The sequence below is a fragment of the Aulonocara sp. 'chitande type north' Nkhata Bay genome, linkage group LG19 (assembly GCF_057382095.1).
Source record: "Aulonocara sp. 'chitande type north' Nkhata Bay isolate Kocher_YH1m ecotype deep benthic linkage group LG19, A_spYH_male_GT1.1, whole genome shotgun sequence".
NCBI lineage: Eukaryota > Metazoa > Chordata > Actinopteri > Cichliformes > Cichlidae > Aulonocara > Aulonocara sp. 'chitande type north' Nkhata Bay.
This window is the reverse complement of record NC_141362.1, coordinates 25045293-25065529: the sequence shown is the minus strand read 5'-3', so window position 1 is coordinate 25065529 and position 20237 is coordinate 25045293. Positions and strand designations below refer to the sequence as shown.

General features: G+C 42.0%; 1 protein-coding gene across 9 annotated transcripts in view; it reads left to right on the top strand.

Moving 5' to 3' along the window:
* Window positions 1-12804, top strand: part of meis2a (Meis homeobox 2a) — a 185344-nt gene extending 172540 nt beyond the window's left edge. For 4 of the 9 annotated variants that reach the window (XM_086275634.1, XM_086275632.1, XM_086275633.1 and 1 more), the window contains 3 exons: window positions 5419-5477; window positions 7152-7262; window positions 10929-12804. In XM_086275634.1, coding sequence (XP_086131760.1) covers window positions 5419-5477; window positions 7152-7262; window positions 10929-11230 — 472 coding nt within the window. In that variant the 3' untranslated portion in view covers window positions 11231-12804. Of the gene's footprint in view, window positions 1-5418; window positions 5478-7151; window positions 7263-7704; window positions 7803-10928 lie in introns of all 9 variants that reach the window. The other 5 variants (XM_086275637.1, XM_086275639.1, XM_086275640.1 and 2 more) reach the window with 3 other exon arrangements.
* Window positions 12805-20237: the final 7433 nt, after the last annotated feature.

Here is a 20237-nt window from a genome sequence, read left to right as displayed (position 1 = left end):
GTGCTGACAGAGAATCAGAGTGAGAAAAGAGAGACAGAGAGCAAGCATGCCGCAGTGCTATTGATTTATTTTAATTAGCTCCTCGTTAAATCTTGTCAGTTTGCAACACAAATATATAATTCTTTGTCTGATTTTCCACTGGAGTCTTAATGACTCGTACTCAGCGGGTTTCAGAGAGAAATGACTTCTGCCGCTAGACTGACAGAGCAATGCAAATGTTAGTCATATAGGACTGAGGGGGGGATGCCACAAATGGGCAATGAGTGGAGTAATAAAAAGGGAAAGAAAAACAGGTCAGTGAAAGTCCATGGAGGAGAGGTGAAACAGTCCCCCTTTCAGAGGCAGACAAAAGAGTGTGTGTGGGGGGGTGAGGTGGCGTGGGAGGTGGGAATATGGAGGCACAGTGGATGTGAGAAAGAGAGCGAGAGAGAGGGGAAGAGATAGACAGAGGTAAAACTATGTAAACACAGTGGCTGCCCTAAACGCGGGCCCTCACCGACGTTTCTAAAAAAATGATCCTGTCTTGCTCTGCTTCACATCTGCACTAAATCAAACACAGGGGTGAGGTAATGTTCGCCCGGCACATGTCTCTCGACTCCTGTTTTAACTTAAAGAAGCGAAGAAGGTATAGAAAAGGGGGAAACTGTCGCTGATGAGCTTGAGAAAGCTTCCCCATTCCTACCTCCTTGTCACTTATCTCTATCCTAGAGGAGTGAAAAGCTCCTTTGTGATAGTTTATGATAAATCCACAGATACTGTAGGTTCAGTCTGGTGGCAAGCCATGTATAAACTGTTACAGGGGCCTGCCTGGACCATGTGAGCTGATTAAATCACCGTTGTTGACACTACAGTGGATCAGTGTTAGAAGTTCAGTAGCCTTGGACTACCCTGTGTCTGACTGGACCATAATTAGTGTTTGCTTATACTAAACACACTCTCTTCATGGGGTTAATTTGCATGCACTTCCCGGTCAAAGGACATCCAGTTTCCACTCCTGTCTCTCTGCCTTTCTTTTTGGTGGAAGAGCATCAAACTAAAGCCTTCCTCCTTTGATTCTAGTGAGTTGTGACTCAATCGCTGGGGGTTTGGAATCTTTATTTCTGTCTGAAGCGGAAGTATGGAAGCAATGAGCTTTAATAGGAACCAGAGGACAGTCATGTTTGCAAGCAGTGATCATGGATTGAGTTCAGTATGTTCTTGTACAGATTGTGTTGCATCTAATCTTCCTACAAAGCCAGACGAATAGGGGCCCAGGAATCGGAAACTTGCCCCCCTCTCACTTGGTATATGAGCTTCCAAAATGGGCATGTGTAGGTCAGCCATGAAGGCAATAAACTGTCAACGATTTTTGTGACACTGTTTAAATGCTTTGCACACTGTACAGCGCTATGTTTGGAGTAGTCCTGTGCTTATTTTTTAGATAAGGCACATTCCGTTTTCTGCATTTCATTCTCGTGTCTCACTCTGTCTTGTTTTTTCTTTCTTTCTTTCTTTCATCACAAACTCGTCAAACGAGTGACCCCACTCCTGATTGGCTAGGTTTCCTGTGATCTCCACCGCAATTGGCTAACTAAGCATTGAGACTCTCTGTTTCGCCTCTCTCTGTCTCGTCTCCCTCCCTCTCGCTCTCCGTCTCTTGGCTGTGCTCCAGGGTAGGGTGGTTTGGCATGACAATTTCTCAGCGAAGGAATGCTGACAACAGGAGCGAGTTACCAGGTGTGGCTGCAAGTCAGTTAACTAGAAACAAGGCCTTTCTGACAGACTGAGATGAGGAAGTAAGAAAAAAATTTAAGACAACACTGAGTGAGACAGACTGGTTTGCTGTGATTACATCTGCAAACCTCCAGTAACCTTTGATACTATTATGCTTGTGATGCAGTTGGCTTGCTGCATTAAAGGGGAGCGTTGTAAAATTGAAGGACTCTACTTAAAAAATAAAGTCTCGTGGTATGCTTTAGGATTATGTAAGTTCACTAGTCCATCTATATCTCTTCTTCTGTGCCTGACCAGCTCTTAATCTCAGTCCCCCCACACTCAAGTAACTACAGGCTATAGCAAAACACAGCATGCTAGCCTGTCTCCATCATTCATATCTGCCCACTATGTTCAACTCCTAACAGCCGTAGTAAGTTTAGCTTCTTATATCATTAGGAAGATGGATACCAGGTCTTCCTGTGGAGATGCATTATTGTATCTGCACACAAGCTTGTGCTTTTCAAGTGCGTCTTTCACGCCATCTCAGTGAATAAAAGTGCTTCTGTGAGCCAGCTGGCAGTAGTATGTGAAGAATGTGCTGACATGCATTATACACACATATTGACTGACATGTGCATACATATTAACATGCAAGCTCTAAAGTGTACTTAGCACTGTGAGTGCAGTTTTTGAAACGCAGCTTGAAAATGTGTTTAGGGCCTATTGGCTGGACAAAACCAGTTGCTAATATTAAACAGCAGTGGGCCGCAGCCCCCAACAGCCCACTTTTTCCTGGGGTATTGTACACATTCTGAGCTGTATCCCAATGAATGACCTCCACACGACCCCCTAACCTTGCCTTTAATTATTTGTTTGAAGACAGCACGGAGTTCCCATGCTGAGAGGTACTCTGTGTACTATGTGTGCATGTGTGCGTGTGTGCGTGTCGGTGTTTCTGTGCTCTAACACTGAGCAGAGGCAGGCCATAATAAGCTAGACCACCAGATGTAGATAATAAAACATGGGCTTTGGGTTGGAGGTTTTTTAGCTAGTGTCCCCTGTGAGCCTCCTGTGTTCTGGTTAGCCTATGGACACACTGGCGGTGGTTGTGGTTATGTCCATGGTGTTGATGTGTAGATTTACAGCACACACACACACATACACATTTTAGCAAGTGGCTTAGGAATTCTAAATCCCTGTGGTCAACCTCTGTATCTCTCTCAGGACTTTGGGTCCTCTGATCCATCCATCTGACTGTCCATCTGAGTTGACTGGCCCTCATCTCTGGAGGATTCCTGGTTGTGTTGTTCTAAGCACACTCCATTAGCAGCTCACGGGTGGAGGGAAAACAGTGTTATCTGGCCCAGCTCTGATAATCTCAATTGACTTTACTCAGACCGATAAAAGGTGCTCTAAGGCCACAAGAGGCACCCCCACTCCCCACCCCACCCCCCAACTCTTTTCGGTGCACATCGTCGCCTGCTGGTTACTGTGGCAACTTGTTTAGTGTGCAAAAATAGTCTTTGTGAATCTTTATCGTGACAGTTAGCCAACAGGGAACACTGACAAGAAGCAGGTCCATTTGGGAAAATATCTGAAAATCCACATTTTTCCATACCCCAAGAGCTGTTTGGGTACTAAAAATTAGTAAACACTGGCAGCTAAATGCTTCCCGGCATGCTTACATTTATATATTGTCTGTAAGAAGATGGAAAAACACAAATATAAACAACTATTTTTCCATCTGAAAATGACACTTTGATCCTACTGAGTACTCTCCAGTGCACAGAGTATTTCCTCTGCAGTCACTAGAAACCGTATGGTTGAATTTAGCACCTGGGAAGAACATTCTTAATATTATGTGTTTATGGCTGTGACCCAGAATACGTTAGGTAAGAATGCACATGGTTGTGATTTTGAGCCTGTTGGTGCATCCACAAAGGGAGAAAGCAGGACATATATTTTGGCAAGCCTTACACTCTGTACTTAAAGAGGGGAGTGTGATACGAGGAATGTCTTACTGTTTTCTTGCTCAGCTGGTTTCGATGCTGGAACCGTCTTTCTCCCTGAAGCACCTCGGGCATTTCTTGGAGCATAGCTATCGCGCAATGTTTTGTCCCCTTTGTTCAAAAATACTTCAGAGTTAATAAAAGTTCATTTTTATTCCTCCCTTAAATTGCAAATCATGCGTTACAATAGTATAATTTCCAATACAGCTCTCTCCTTCACTCCATTCCACTCCACCTCTCATCTTCCTCTTTCATTCTCCCTTATTCTCATGTGGGTTTGTTTCATCTTTTTTCTCTCAGGGGCCTGCAGTACCCCATGCGTACCTGCACTCTGGATGCCCCCTGGCAAATGAGCACCGCGTCTTTCTTTTCCCAACTGTGCATTTTGTACATTTAACCATGTCACTTTGAGCCGGGCAGATTACAGGCGTTTAAGTTCATTGGAGAAGGTAAGGGCAGGTATCAGGGCTTCATGGGGGATTAGGAACCCAAATTGGTTCCAGCTCTCCCTTCCTTCTAATGACCAGTTCTTTAGCCATATTGATGGTGCCTTGGCCCGTATGTTAGGAGAGGGCAGTAAAGACTTTTTTTTTCTTCCCTCCACTGTGTTTTTTGGAACTAGCAAAAGACTCCATGCTGGACAGCTCCAACGTGATTTGAAACCCCACTTTAATATCAACCACATGGGGGTACCCCTAGAGCTAGGTCCATGCTATGTTTTCAGGTTTATTAAAGTGAATGAGAGAAAGTCAGAATGAAAAGAGGTGGCAACAGAGGTAAAAAGAAAGATATAAAGGTGGAGAACTTCCTTGGCCTTAGTGGGCAGATTGTGTTTGACACAACCCAAGGCATCCCATTCCAAGTTAAAAAGGTTGCCCCTGGCTGGCAGTCACCTCCAGATGACCTCCGGCTCTACACTGGAAAAGCCACAGGAGCAAGACTGGCTGGGGAGGCTTTGTGGAGGTGCACTTACTCGCTGCTGTGGTGGTGATAAAACTTCAGACAGCCTAATTGATGGGCTCACTGACATAACAATACCTTGTGAAAGCACGGCGTGGCCCATGCCTGGTCCTCATTTCTGGACAGCTGGAAGGGGAGCAGAACCCCCTACAATGCAGCCAGAGTTGGGGGTCCCACAGAGGGGGAGGGAAGAGATGGGGGTGCAATGAAAGGAACCATTTATGTCCTGCATTTTGAACTTAAAGTTCATTTTGAAATTCAAGTATCCCCACAAAAAATAACATTTTGGTGCAATAACTGTAGAAGATGCAGTACATTACATAGAGTTGGTGAGCGTTGGGTAGAACTATAGCAGTAGTGACAGAAAAAAGAAAGCGAGACGGAGAGAGGAATGGATGTGCCATGTTGAGGGTTCTTCTGTGCCCAAGTTGCACTTAATACTTGAGGAATGTCTCCCTGGTGCCCATAGCAACCAAACGTAATCAAAAGCTTTATTAAAAGAGGGGGGAATAGATCATAAGGAACATTAAAAGTATCCCTCACTGGGTTCCCAAGTCAGCAGACAATTGCCCTTTTGTTTGTTGCTGTTGTGTCGTGAGCGCCTCTCTCAAGGACTCGGTGGCTAATGTTGCCATTAAGTCATGCAAAACTGTTTTTTCTTTGTGGAGGCTCGTGATGAATCTTTCTGTGTGTGAATGCAGCGTGATTTAACGTTTGCTTTTCTCTTCTCTGTGTTTATTTTTTCCTCTGCCAGGTTTATCAATGCCAGGAGAAGAATAGTACAACCCATGATCGATCAGTCAAATCGAGCAGGTAAAAAAAAAGGAAAAGACAAACAAAAATTTCAAAATGAAAAAACCCAAACAGACAATCCAGCTAATCTACAGTAGAGTACGGCTTCTTTTCCCTGCATGAAGACACCCTTTCCAAATCCTTTACTGGCAAGCACATTATGCCTGGAGCCCAGATTTTTAGAGGGGTACCCTACACCTACTCCCTCCTCTTCCTCTTCCATCGTTCATTCCCTTTTCCATTTTCTCAATGAGATGTGTTCAGCAGTGGTGCAGGCTGTTTGCTGATTGACTCTAATTGGAGATTTCCCAGTCTAAGTGGCAAGAGAGGTATATTAGCAGTCTCTCTGTGAATTACTAATTGGACACAAGAGGAGTGCCAAAAACGCTAGCAGCAATTTATGAGTTATCTCCCTTCTTTTTTAGGCTATTTTGTTTTTCTTCCTTTTTTTCAGTTAGGTAGGGGGCTTTCCCCTGAAATTTTCTGCTGCATTTTTATTTCCTTCCCTCAAGAATCACTCTTCTTAATTTTGATCTTAAGTAGTCATTCACTGCATTGTAAATATCAAAACCTCTCTGATTTTTTTTAATGGATTCCACCATTATGTCTTGATTTATCCCCCATGCACGAGAGATTTACATTGGTTTAAAAAAAGATGGAACACTTTATATTGGTAAATCATAACACACTGATTTTCCATGTCTAATGTGTTCAGATTTCCAAAAGCACAACCTAGTAGTAGCAAGTATGCCACTATGTGATCCTGCTGAATGTTTCAGTCACCCTAAGCTTCATTGACTTTGGCATTACCAAAAAAGAAAAAAAAGAAAGAAGAAGAAAAAAACAGTAATTCTCGTTTTATGAAGATCCCTACACTCAGGGATGGAGATTGTTCAAACCGACACGAGCCATGATTAAAATGAGATGCACTTACAAATGTGGGCGCCTCTTTCTATACTTATTGCTCTTTTGTGTGGAGTATTTGACAGCCTGCATCCAGTGTGTGCCAATCAGCAATCTCTACTAACACAGCATGACTAACATCTCCCTCTAATCTTTGAGAATTACAGATTATCCAAGATAATTCTGTTATAGTCCCAGAATGCAATGGTTTCTGCAGTCTCCAAAATGCATTAGTTCAATAAGCCTAATAATAAACAAAATAAGATCCAGCTGAGCAAAGATTGCTGCTCTGTCTTCTTTATTATTATAACAGCTAATCAGGTAATTCATCCATAATACATATTAAACAATCTGGCAGTTTTGGGATTATCTAAATTTGTATGTTATGTTCTTCTTAAGAAAAGAAACATATACATGTGCTATGGATTTAACAAAATATTTGAAGGCTGAGTCTGGATGAATTGCCTGCCATGGCATAAATTCTTCCCATCCTGTCAAACTGCATGCTTTCTTCTCTCGGTTAGAGAACAATGTGTCTCCCTTGAGCGTGGTTTTGAATGACACTTGCTGCGTGTACGCACAAGTGTTTGTGTGTGCGTGTGTGCTTGCATGCATAAGGACCCACTGTATGCATGTTTGCATGCCACGCGTCAGTCAGTGCTGTCCACAAACATGAGCACAATGTCTTACAGTATGTTTGGGCTGGAGCTGGGACAATTGCTGATAGTCTGGTGTGTTTTCTCTTCTTCTTCCCCCCTTCCTTTTTCATGTCCACATTTTGACTACAATCAGGTTTTCTTCTTGATCCTTCAGTGAGCCAAGGAGCAGCGTACAGTCCGGAGGGCCAGCCAATGGGTAGCTTCGTGCTGGACGGTCAGCAACACATGGGGATCCGACCAGCTGGTAAGTCCATCCGCCTCCTTTCCTTCGTCCGTCTTCCCTCCACCATGCCTGCTTTACCACACAAGAGTTACCAAAGAGCTGAATGACACTGACCCCACTGTCTGCAGCATGAAATGTAGTAACCTCAGCATGGAGAAGGTCTCCCAAGTCAGTCGCATAAACCTAACACTAGTGTGCACCTCAACCACGATAACGCTTGTCTTTAAAAGTCCCCCCCGCCTGCCTTGCTTGTGCTTTTTCTAATCTCATAATCACAACAAATGGGTTTAAGGGAACCAGCAAGAAATGTAAACTCTTAAACCACTTCTTCACATCTTCCTCTTCCCTCATTTTCCATCTAAAGCTAACCAACCTCATCCCTTCTACTAGTTGGTCGTCTCTGACCTCGCTGTGACTCAAACTCCTGCTGATGCTTTTTCTGGCATTTATTTCTTCTTTCTAGGGCCTATGAGTGGAATGGGGATGAATATGGGCATGGATGGGCAATGGCACTACATGTAACCTCCATCTTGTAACTCAAAAAGCAAAGAAAAGGGGGAAGTAAGTACTGGGTTCTTTTCCTTGTTTTTTTCACACGTTGGGGCTGCTGGGTTTTATTTTTATGCTATTTTTTTTCCCAATTCCCTTTCACTTGACCAGCACAATGTCCTCTCACACTGGGCAGAATTTTACAGCAAGCTTGGGCCCCCTTCCTTCCCAGCAACAACTTAGGTAGCCAGAAAGATGCTTTAAATGTAGAGGATAAATTGAAGACTTGAGAAAAAGGGGTAATCATCCTGGGACAGAGAGGACCCGACTTGTGGCGCCAGACAACATGAACAACAACAGAAAAAGGGGGGGGAAGAAACAACCTGGCATGGCATGCACAAATTTATTTATCACAACAGCGCCATCGCTCTCCCCATCTTGGACAGCCAATGCAAATGTTGGACATTTAGGGAAAAAATAACATCTCCTGGGGAAGGGCCTGACAGGGAGAAATTAAGCAGGCTCCAGTGAAGCGATAAAGAAGGAGAAGTGAAACTGTCCTCCGAGTGACATAAATCTGTCTGGGGAAGGATTGATGCCCAAATTATCTTATATGCAAAGACGGGAACACCGCAGTACATTACGGCCCCTGAGCAAGATATACGGGCCGCGGGTGACATGGCCGATTCTTCACTGGGGGTTTGGTTTGAGCTGTGTAAAGGGAGGAATGAGTGTGTGGGGGGGCTGTGTGTTTTGATTATTTTTTACTGGAGGGAGACGATTTGGGGAGCGGGAGGAGGCAGTGAGTGGCCTGACCTGAGACTCGCAGACAAGAGCAGGGAGACACTGAGATAAATTTATAAGGTAGAAGACACAGGCATGCACACTTTGTCCAAAAGGAGGGGGTCTTTTTCACACATACAGATACGGCCTCTCCGAGACACTGTTTTCCTGTCTCTGTCTCTCTTTCACACACATACACACACAATCCCTCTATAGCTAAATGGCGGCAGTCTGATTAAGCTGGCCATTCTGCCACAGTGCTGACATTTGAAAAATCAAGACATATAACATCCCAAAGGCGGCGGGGCAGATGAAATTTTATTTAACACCTAAACTCCCTTGCCCAATGAGGCACAATATAATAACACTTACCTTGATTAAAAGAACCCTTTATATGTAAATGGAGACTGGATTTTCCAAAGGGTCACAGCGGTAATTCTGCCGACAGAGATCATTTCACCCCTCCAGTCCTTGCATTCTCTCTCTCTTCCTCTGCTTCTCGCTGCCTCTCGCACGTTTTATCTCATCCCCTCCTGTCTTTGCTAATGGCAGGAGGGAAAAAAAGAGAGAGAGAGAAGGGAAAATCAGGAAGCAATGTTCCCTAAAACAGCCACACAGAGACAACATTTGCTCAGGTTGGCTAATTCTTAATATAGGGCTATATAATTTTGAGACTATTTAATTACGTAACATACTTTATGCTTCATGACCAATTACATTAATAGCTTAATACAGAGCAATATTATCCTCTCTTGATTTGATTACACAGTCACACAATATGGTATATTTGGTACTTAATTATGGCCAGCCATTGAGCAGGACTACTGTGCCATAACAGAAGTGCGCAGCCAGCTAGGGAGGCAGGCATGCAGAGATGGCAAGGGAGAGAGGCCCAGTCTGTCCTCAGTCATTGTCTTCAGATTTTACCACTCTTGTTAATAAAAGAAGGGGTGGGGGGGTCTAGGATCTACTTAACGGAATGACTGGAGCTTACAAGACTAGAGATTACCAGCTTACAGTGTCAAAAACATCTGCTGGGCCTTTTAACAGGAGCTGTCCTGGATTATATGGAGGTGAGGGCATCCATCATACCCTACTAACACCCTGAATGATTTATTTATTTTATGACCTGAGTAGTGAGGTTTTAAGAGACCTGTTCTGACAAACACTTGCATTTCAAATGAACTGACATGGAAAGGGAGCATTAGAGAATGGCATAGCTTTCAACCAGCGGACTGGCCATTAATCTTGGCCTTTGCTGTCCCTCTCTCCTTTCTGTCCTCCTCCTCTTCCCCTCACCGGGGTCCTCCAGTGTAATTTCTTAATTGCAGTGTTCTAAGGTGGAGGAATGCAGAGAGTGAGCATGCCTAGTGACCTTGCAGCGACCTCTCCCCTCCTATTACAGCTTCTAATCCCCCAGGGGTTCACATTACAAAGCAGGCCAGCCCAGACCCAATCCCAGACCCAGGCCCCCTGGCTCCAGCGGGACCTCCTGCTCACTCGTTTCTCCCCAAGGTCCAGGCCTCTGGACCAGCCTTGTTCCCATACTCCAGTCCCAGGCACCAGGAACAACACCCCCACATTTGACTTTTTTTTTTCTTGCTGATTACAACAAACAGCAATGCGAAAAGCCAAACAGTGGCACTGCTGAGCCAGCCCCGTGTCCTGGGTCGTGTCACAGTATGAGAGATGCAGCATGCTGAGGTCTCTACACATATGAAGTGGAGTCCACCTTAAGAGATATCAGCATAAGCCACCGCCTTTCCGTTTGCTCTCTCTTTCCCCTTTTTTTTGTCTTTGTTTTGCCGCTGTTTGATGAACAACTGGTACTTTTTTTTTTTTGCTTGAAATGCTCTTATTCAGAGGCGGAAACAAGCCTTTAATGTTCTCTATATTGGTGATGCAACTAACCGAGACCTAAATTATTTAACGATGTCTTTAAGAGATTCTAAATCAAATATGTGCACAAAGGCACATCCCCACGAGAAAATGCCTGTTCAGTTAGTCACTAAATTCAGCTGGGGAATTGACTCTTCCACTTGTAAAAGTATTAGCACTTCTCCACATCAATACGCCTGCTTGGTTTTCCTCACATCCTCCAGGACTACAGTGTCTGTGGATGACTGAGGATCATTTTCCGACCTGAGACCTGACCACAACGCTATTGGGCATTGTAAACCACTCACCATCGCCTAAAATAGTCTGCTGCAATAATGTCTCTCTTTACTTGTAGGAGCTAAAAGCGCTGCAGTCACAGGCGCAGTGTCATAAAATCTGTTAAGCTCTTTGTTGGAGACGTTGAGTTTAAATTGAATTAAGGTCTGTTAATGGAGAGGGAGCGTGTCAAAGCTGCGGCGAGAAAACAGTTTTAGTGACTGTGTAAATACGTTCTCGTCTTTCTGCCTTTCTTCTCAGGTCTGTCAGGCATGCCAGGGGAGTACGTACCTCAGAGTGGTCCTATGGGCATGAGCATGACCCCACCCACTTACACCAACCATCATCAGCTGACCTCTCACCCTTCCCAGCTCCGACACGGGCCCCCTTTCCATGCATACCTACCCGATCATCCCCGCGTCCACCACACTCATCACGCCATGCTGATGCACGGAGGACCCTCGTCGCACCCAGGAATGACCATGTCTGCACAGAGACCCCCTTTGCTTTCTCCCGTTGACCCCAGTATTGGAGGACAAGGCCTGGACATCCATGCCCAATAGCATAAGGGAACTTTGCTACGACATCACGACAACAGCAGCTACTACAAGAAACCAATAAGAATAAAAAACAAACAAACAGCAACCAACAATAAATCCTATTTTGAGACTATTTTTAAGAATAAGAAGCAAACCCTTTTGACCAGAATTTGACACGAACGAAACAGAATTCCAGATGAGCTGTGATAATTCTTTTCTTTTTTTTTCTAACTTGTCAATTTTGTTACTTTCATCCAAACGGAGGACCAAGCTGACAAGAACACTTTGTAAAGTCTTGGGCTTTTGGTAAAGATCAACAGAGGATGTTTTGACATACGTGTGCAAAGAACGGACAGACGCACCCGCTCGAAAAAAAGCAAAACACACACACTTTTCTCACACTCACGCACCGTCATAAACACGTTCAGTACACATTCATGTGATGCTCTCAAACGCTTCTATAAGATCACTCTGGAAGATTTAAAAAAGAGAAGAAAAAAAAAAAAAGAAACAACAGAAAGACTCCAAGAGTTATAACTACTGTAGTATAAAAGTATAGATAAATAAGTTAAAACTTGTGCATTTTTTTTGTTGATCACATGGTTTCTGTTTCCTGAGCTAGTTTTAGAATTAAAGGTTAACCTTTTCTCTCTCACACTGTGTGTGCTCCTTCCTGGAGGAGAAACTGTCTCGCAGCACAGCACTATTAAAGAAAAAAAAATAAGAAGATGGAACATCTCAAAAAGGCTTCAAACCACAGAGGGCAATCAGGTCCTGTCCCCCATAAGAACAGGGCATGATGGGAAAAGGCTGCTAAATGACACCGGATCTCTCCAGAAGATTCAGTTTGAACATTTGTCATGCCCCTCTCTCTCTTTTTCTTGTTTTTGGTTCATGAATGAATGTTGCCCTGTAGGTTTTAAAGAAAAAAAGAGTTCGTTGTTTGAATTGCCCAAGCACTGGATTGTGTTGGTTTTATACATTTTTATTTTAATATTATTTTATTTTTTTTGTACCCTGGACTCTCATTGATGAAGAGCATTTTGAAGGAAGCTTAATAGTGGAAAAGCAACATCCTGCAGCGCTTCTTTATCTGTGGATCAACATTCTTGCCATAAGGACAATGCTGACACAAATGTTGATTCTGTGGCACTGGAGAAGCATTTGATGGTTGATGCACCAAAAAACCTGAAACACACACACACACACACGCATACACACACACAAAAAAAAGAAAAGAAAAGAAAAAAAACTTAAATTATGAACTCAATGCTTTTGGGAGAAAAAAGCTGAGAGAATATTGTAACAAACTTCGTACAGAGTTCAGTCTATTAATTGTTTCATGTTAGATATTCTATGTGTTTACCTCAATTGAAAAAGAATGTTTTTGCTAGTTTCAGATCTGCTGTGGCATTGATATTGTATGTCCATGAATTCCTTCCTTTTTCAGCACGTGTTCCTCACTAGATGATAAGATGCCGTCTCCCTTAAGCTTTGTCAAAAATACATTAAATACTTGTATGAGGACTGTGACGTAATGTTTAAAAGGTGTTCAGTCACAAATGCTGTAATAAATATTTCATTTTTGATTTTTGTTAGCTTTTTGTGTGATTAACTGTGTTGCATACAAGTCTTAATTCACGTACCCATTTTAACAGAACACAATTAATTGGTTTATTATTATTATAACTCAGAAACCCTTTTTTTGTATATATATTGTTGCCTGTTGAATTTATTTTTGCAAATGGTCATAAAAATACACCATTTCAAACTTTCTTCCAGCACTCTGTTTGCAATAGCTTGTTTTAACCAGACTGCCCGTTTGAGTGCCCTCTTAAACTGACAATAACAAATTGTGGTTGAAATACATCTTCCCATGGACATTTATTTAGGCACACAAATATGCCCTCCGCGTAATAAATTACTGACAAATGCAAATAAAGTGTGCAAATTGCAGAGCAAATTCAACACCAGCCCATCTCAGACTTAGAAGGCTATTAGCAGTTAAGTGGAGGTGCATTTAAAAGAAAGAAAGAAAAAAGGCTGACAGTGGCCTGGACTTATTGATAAGCATAAACAAAACGTTTTAAAGGGCATGTATTTTTATTTTATGTATTTATTTATTTTTCTAAAGATATCCAACATGAGGAAAGTGACTATGAACTGAGTGGAAGTGAATTAGTTTAAATATTTAAAAAAAACCCAGTAAAAATAGAAATAATAAAAAAGCCAGGGTTTTCCCTGTACCCTCCAAAAAAAAAAAAAAAAAAGTCCACATAGATTCACCTTTTAAAGTCTTCCTACTTATTCTAACAACAGAGCAATGATTTGTTCCCACAATAATTGCCTCTTCGGTCAGAACCATGGCGGCCCTCTGTATGTGCTTTGTGCTAATTTCTGCCGTTTTGCAGCGCCGCCTGTCGGTCTAATCGGGCAATGTCGTCCAGGAGTACAGAGATGGGCTTTGAGGGCTATCTCTTCTCTCTTGTCTCTATCCCTGCGCCGGTGTTCGCCCGCGGCCACCCAAGTCATAGCCTTAAACCAGAAATGACAACATAACTTTGGCTGAAACATTTTCTGTCCTTTACTTTCTTGCACTGGATTCAGGGCTATAAGTATGTTTCAACTCCTACATTTTTTTCTCTTAATTATCATTGCAAACTATTTTTTAATCTTGTTATTATGTGTGAAGCAACAAATATAGTGTATGGAAAATTATAGGTATTATTATTATTATTATTGAATTTTACTGTTTATTTTGCACACTAACCAAACTGGCTTAGGATTCTCTTTTTTCTTTTTAAATTTTTAATTCTTTATTTCTTTTTGTGTTGTCGTTGTTATAGAGATTTTTCTTTTTTCTTTTTTTTAAGATTTTCGATTTATTTTTTGTGGGTTTAAATATTAACCGAGCCCTTTTTTGCGTTTTATTTTTATTCAGATATTATAATTTATCGTAAAAAAAATGATGGGTCTTTTTTTATACATTATTGCTTAAATTTGTTTGTTTGTGACGCATTTGCAGGCCTAAACAGGTTTTTAACTGTTGACTTTAGTTTTTTATTATGTATTTTCTCCGGTTTTGCACATCGCATATTTCCACTCTCTGCATGGAAAGTCCTTTTTTTTTTTATTTAAATCCAGCATTGACAGATTATTATTGTTTAGCTATTTATCGTTCATATATTTTGGCCTGCACGACAATCCAAAAGCAATATTTCCTTTTAGGTATTTCCCCCCTCTTTTAATTGGTTTAAACGATTCCCAGGTTGTCGGTGAAAAATTGTTTTAATTGCAGACACCATACCTGAAGAGATAATCGTTATTTAACAATATTTTTTTTCCAATTCGGAATGCTGGGCCTTAACCAGGCAGAAGAAAAAAAATTATTAGTTTTACACCAAAGTCTAGTTTGGTGTATCTTCTTTTGTCGACTATTTAAAACCTAAAAGCCCTTTTTGTTTTTTTAGTGGTCTATTATTCTGTGGATAAAACGGAAGGAAGAAACCCTTCGTTTTGTGCGGAGATTATCAGATGAAAAAGAGAGAAAACGTGAGGATTACTGTGGATGGAGAGGATTTTAATATTAATAGTTTTTTTTCTTTTCTCCCCCCCCTCGTCCCGACCCCTCCTCCCCCCCCCCTCGTCCTCCTCCTCCTCCTCCCTCCCCTCTTCCCCGATGAGACAGAAGGTAGATTGCCTCTGCTGCTTTCCTTTTGCCGATTCGGTGTGACAGGGATGATGGATGATCCAGCCGAGCTAAACAACTCCACCCCTTCATCTCCTCCCTGTCAAAGCCAGTCCGGGCCGCTGCTGCAGGAATAAAATAAGGAATATATTCCCTCTGCACTGCTGCACAATGCAGCCCGTTCCTCTGGAAGACACTCTCCTCCCGTGCAACAATATTAAAAGTCCACACACCCAGTTCACCCGCTAGAAACACTGAGTGCGTTACAGAGGCAACATGTTAATAATACTCATGTTATTGGATATGTTTGCGTGTGCGTGTGTGTGTGTGTGTGTGTGTGTGTGTGTGTGTGTGTTTGTATATGTGTGCGTGCGCGCTTCTTGCAGAGCATCTGGTAAAGTGGGGTTTATGATCTAAGAGAGACGACTGCAAATATATATTTTTAGATACACAAGTGGATCTGCTGGCAGCGACGGGGGGGGGGGGAGCGCGTTAGAAAAGTTTTGCTTCTTCTTTGTTGTTCTTTCAAATTGCTGATTTGGATAGTGGTCGTAAAAATGAACGCTTACGCAGGGACTGAGTGTCCTTCGCTGTGCAGCTGGCTCTCCCCAAAATGGCTTGCTCTGGGGGACAGGGACAGGTTTTTTTTTGTTTTTTTGTTTTTTTTAAGTTTCAGTTTTCTGTGTGTGTAGGCCCATGAGTGTGTGTACGCATGTGTGTGTCTGTGTGTTGCCCTCCTTTTTTTTTTTTTTTTTTAACATTTCAGCAGTTTTCTCTCCTCTTGCCATAAGGTGTTTCTATGACTACGTTATGTAGGCCTGTGCGAGGCGGGTCAGAGGCGGGGGTCCCTGGGAGAAAAGGACCGCATTTGGCTGATCATTTATCAATGTCAACCGCATAATGATTCTCCCTGCAGTCCCCCTATTGATGAGGATAATTACATTAGCTCAGAGTGACTGATCAATAAAGCCCAGGGAAAATGGTTTATTATAGCACCACCGAAAAGGCTTTCTGGACAACCCAGTCTCACGGCAGTGGCTTCCCCCCCCCCCTTTTTTTTAAAGAAGACTTGGTTGTTTTTTGCAATCCAAACTCAGCAAAGGCAACTGTGTGAGTCCAAACTTCATCTATCCGTCGAGTTCACATTGTGTTTTTAACTTCTAATGCTTATTGCCCCCTTTTTCTCAGTACTGAGATGTGATATACTTTCACATTTTATTTTCCTATACGTGAAGCATTTCCTTTTGGCATAAAATAAATAAATAAAAAAATACACGAATTTGCACACCAGGAAATAGCTCACCATGTAGAAACCACTCAATTTTCAAGCCAACTAGCAGGGGAATGGCGCATAAAGACGCATGCATTCATATCTTACGCGATTAATCAAAAGTCAGGCTGCGTTAAGAACCAAATGCTCCCATCTACCTGAACTGAGCTGTGATTTCACATACACCTCCCTTTTCGTGTAATGCATTTTGTCTGGGTGTTGGATAAGCAAAACACGCGCTCAAATGGCAGCAACACCTGATATGGCGTAAAAGTCAAGCCGGCCTTGAGGAGAAAGTCTTCAAATGAAAAGCAAACAAAAGAGAAAAAAATTAGCACACGGAACCAAACAGAAATAACCAACAAAGACAACCAGTAAATGCATTTCTGACCTCTTTCCCCGTCCCCATCTCTCCGCCCCACCACTCTTTCTCTCTCCTTCTCTCTCTCCTCGTGTGTGTGTGTGTGTATATGTGTGTGTTCTTTAATTGTCAACAACTTATCCCCTGCAGGAATGTTGCAAACTCTTTCGCCTTAATTCTCCGTGGTGCTCTGCGCCAGCTCCCATTTACCGCTGATGAACGTGTCTGCAGGAGACAGCTCCATTATCTATTTATCATTTATGATACTATTTCCTCAGACAATAGGAGAAGAAACGCGCCCGCAGATAGTCCCACTGATGACTCCTCACTGGCCTTCTGCGATATTTACTCGACGGCATTTTTGATCAATAGAAAATTTGGATTTTTGTCTTAAATAAAAATAAATAAATAAATAAATAATAAATAAAAATCTCTGGAATATTGAAATTAAACATAGCATTTTATATAAATATATTTTTTGCTGCAAAAAAAAATGCAAATAAAAAAAGAGCATCATGGCTTATATTTTTATGAGGACCACCTTAAAAAAATCTTCAACTGTCCGGGTGATATTCACGATTGTTTGCTTGCCCGCTACAGGAATAAGAGGCGATTTTTTTCACACTTCAATGATACTTGTCTTCTTAAAAAAGAGTGACTGCCACTCCCCTCAACACACATACACAACCCCTCTCCAATGCACACTCACCCTGCAAAAAGGAAATCTTAATGATGCGAATGTTATAAATAGTCAAATAACATAGCTATGGGGGGTTGGAATTAGCAGAAACTGAAAATTGCAATGGCCAGTGCTGAGGCTGCTGGAGAGGCAGAAAAGACGGCATGTTAGTGCAGAATAAATAAGGCGCAATATAAAGGGAAATAGCCGAAGTTTAGTCAAGCCTTGAGGTACTCAAACCTTCATTTCAATCAGTTAAGATTTAATTAGGCAAGCCGCTGGCCTCCTTTTCCCCCTCCTCCTCCTCATTATATTCCCTTTTCCAGCACCGTGTTACAATGGCCCCAAGGTTGTCAACGTTTGACCGGTTTTTCAGTGAAATAATCACGGTTTATGGCTTGAGAGCCCATAAGATTGGGGTATAAATATGGCATTATTCCATTATGAAACGAAAGTCCTAACACTGAGTGGCGCAAATATCGATTCTCTTAATTTATGGGTTGTTTTCGTAAGTAGATTTTTTTTATTCCTAATTTCCTTCGGTTATTTTGAGAGCTTAAAAAAATGGTTAGAAATATCTTGCGGGAGGCCGAGGGCAGCAAAGTGAGACATTTCACAAGAACTGTAAATAACAGAAGAGGGCTGAGGGAGAAGCAGGGGGAGAGAAGCGTGGATGCGCACACATAGTGGATTTTGTAAAATATGAAATTTCTCCGGGTTATTGATTAATGTGCATATTTCTAAAGGCACGATGCGCATTTCAAATCCATTAAATAACTTCAATATAATGTAGATGTTCTCAAGCGAGAGAGAAAGAGAGGGAGAGGGAGAGGGAAGGAGCGCGATCTGGAGACCCCCTCCCCACCACACCCTTGGGCGCAGTGTTATTACATGATGGCGACCCCTTCTGGGGGCCAGAGTAAATGTATTTATGGAAAGAGAGGAAGAAGAAGCGGTTTCTATGTCTTTCTCTTTGAGAGACATCAGCGTTCATTCGTTCATTTCCATTTCTGTGTTAAAAATTGCAAATAACATTGAAGTTTATACTCAGACGTGTATATTTATGTACATATACAAATACGGATATCCTACTTTTTTTCTTCCTTTACCTCAAAAGTTTACATACTGGGATCCCACCTTGGCTATTTCAACATATGAGAGAGACCCTGACCTGCTGCCGTAAATGTGACCTCAGAGACTCTCGTTTCATATTTACTCACAGGTAAAAGGCTCCTTATGCATGTATTAGGAGAGCACGTTGATGGTAAAATCAATAAAGATGGATTGTAGGGTCAATATAATGCTTTGCACCTGGGGACTTGTTGCCCGGCTCCCATTCCTGAGTGTGTGTGTGTATGTGACAGAGAAAAAGAGAGAGAGAAATGAGCAATTCATACGCGACCATCTCTGCAAGCTCTGTGTACGCCGGTGGCTGTGCGTCTGTGTTTAAAGAAAAGAGAGGAGGTTTGAAGAGCAGGGCAGCAGGGCTGAAGTCATCCAGCCGGGGACCCGAAGGACCCTGCTAACTCTGACATCATTAATCACGGCCCACTTGAAGATTATGGCTGAAAGTATAGAATCGGTAACCATTATCGTCTCGGATGGCAGTTAAAACCTCGACAATTCAATGGCATGCAGGCATCTATACGAAAGAGAAAAAAAGAAGAAGAAAAAGGAGCGAAGACAAGTGAAGGCAAAAAGAGGAGAGGGAGTCTGGTGACACTGGGATGGAGTTCCAGGCTGTGCGTCAACGCGAGTCAACGGTGCTCCACGTAATTAGCCCAGACTGGTTTAATATGATTATAAAACATAGCGACGACAGACTCCAAGCACAGCCAACCGCAATTTATTTAATTATTATTATTATTATTATTAATAATAATAATAATTTATAATAATAATAACTTTTCACACAGAATTGATCATTGATGATTTCTTATTTTAATAGCATCACATTGTTATTGAAATAAGTAATCATTTAATTTCGTTTAAATATGAACTGAAATGCGTTTTATTGCCTTTACAATAGTGGAAAGTGGAAATGGCTTTATATTATTTAAAATATTTTCCACAAACTTTAAGACCGGATAAGTTGCTCTTATTCAAATTACAAATAGCCCAACAACTTCGGATAATCATCATTTTATCCAGTGAAAAGCGGAAAATGACGTCTTAAATTTAGATTACTTTTTTTCAGTCGCAAACAACATTATTTTGGTCATTTTAAACTATATAATCGGGCGAAACTAATTATTTTAAACTATCAAGATGAGTTTACTTGCAAAAAACATGGAATGTGCATGTGCGAAAAATTTTTTCACACAACATCCACGTCAGCGTATTATTATTATTATTATTAGTCATGTTTTTCTGCACAACACTCTAATAGCAGGTGATTCAAGGACCCATTTTATGCGGTGTCTTGCATTAAAATCGGTCGCTGTGAGCATTTTCACAAGCACACAGAATACAGGGGAGACAAGAAACGCTAACTTGTTCCCTGTTAGCAGGGAAGCTTCAGTGATGAAAAGCAATAGCTGGTGTCAAGAACTTTTTTAGCACGTCACTACAGCTGGTGGGAATAAATAGTCAACTGAAGAGGAGGGGTTGCAAGCCATGACATAAGGGTATTTGGGTATGTGGCCACAGGGAGCTTTCATATCTCCTCAACACAATAAAAGCCTTGTGTTCAACTGTCTTACAAGTTCAACTTTGTTTCACAACAAGGAGTGTAAACTGTTGTCAATATTCAGATAGCCTTCATCTACCAATAATGACAGGCAGCCGGCTTTCTATCTTATCTGTGGGTCAGGTAGCGCCATACCTGAGGGGAATAAGTGCTGCGATAAAGAGTGCCTGGGCCAATAGAAAGGCTCTTGTCTGTCTGTGAGGAGTTAATGGAGAACGCCACTGGAGACAGGAAGTCCTCAGAAAGTGAAAAGCACTTTATTGCACACCTGAATGGCCTGGAATAGGGTTTCCCTCAAACCCAATGGGAAAACCACATTACAGGTCTTTACACAGGGTCATTAC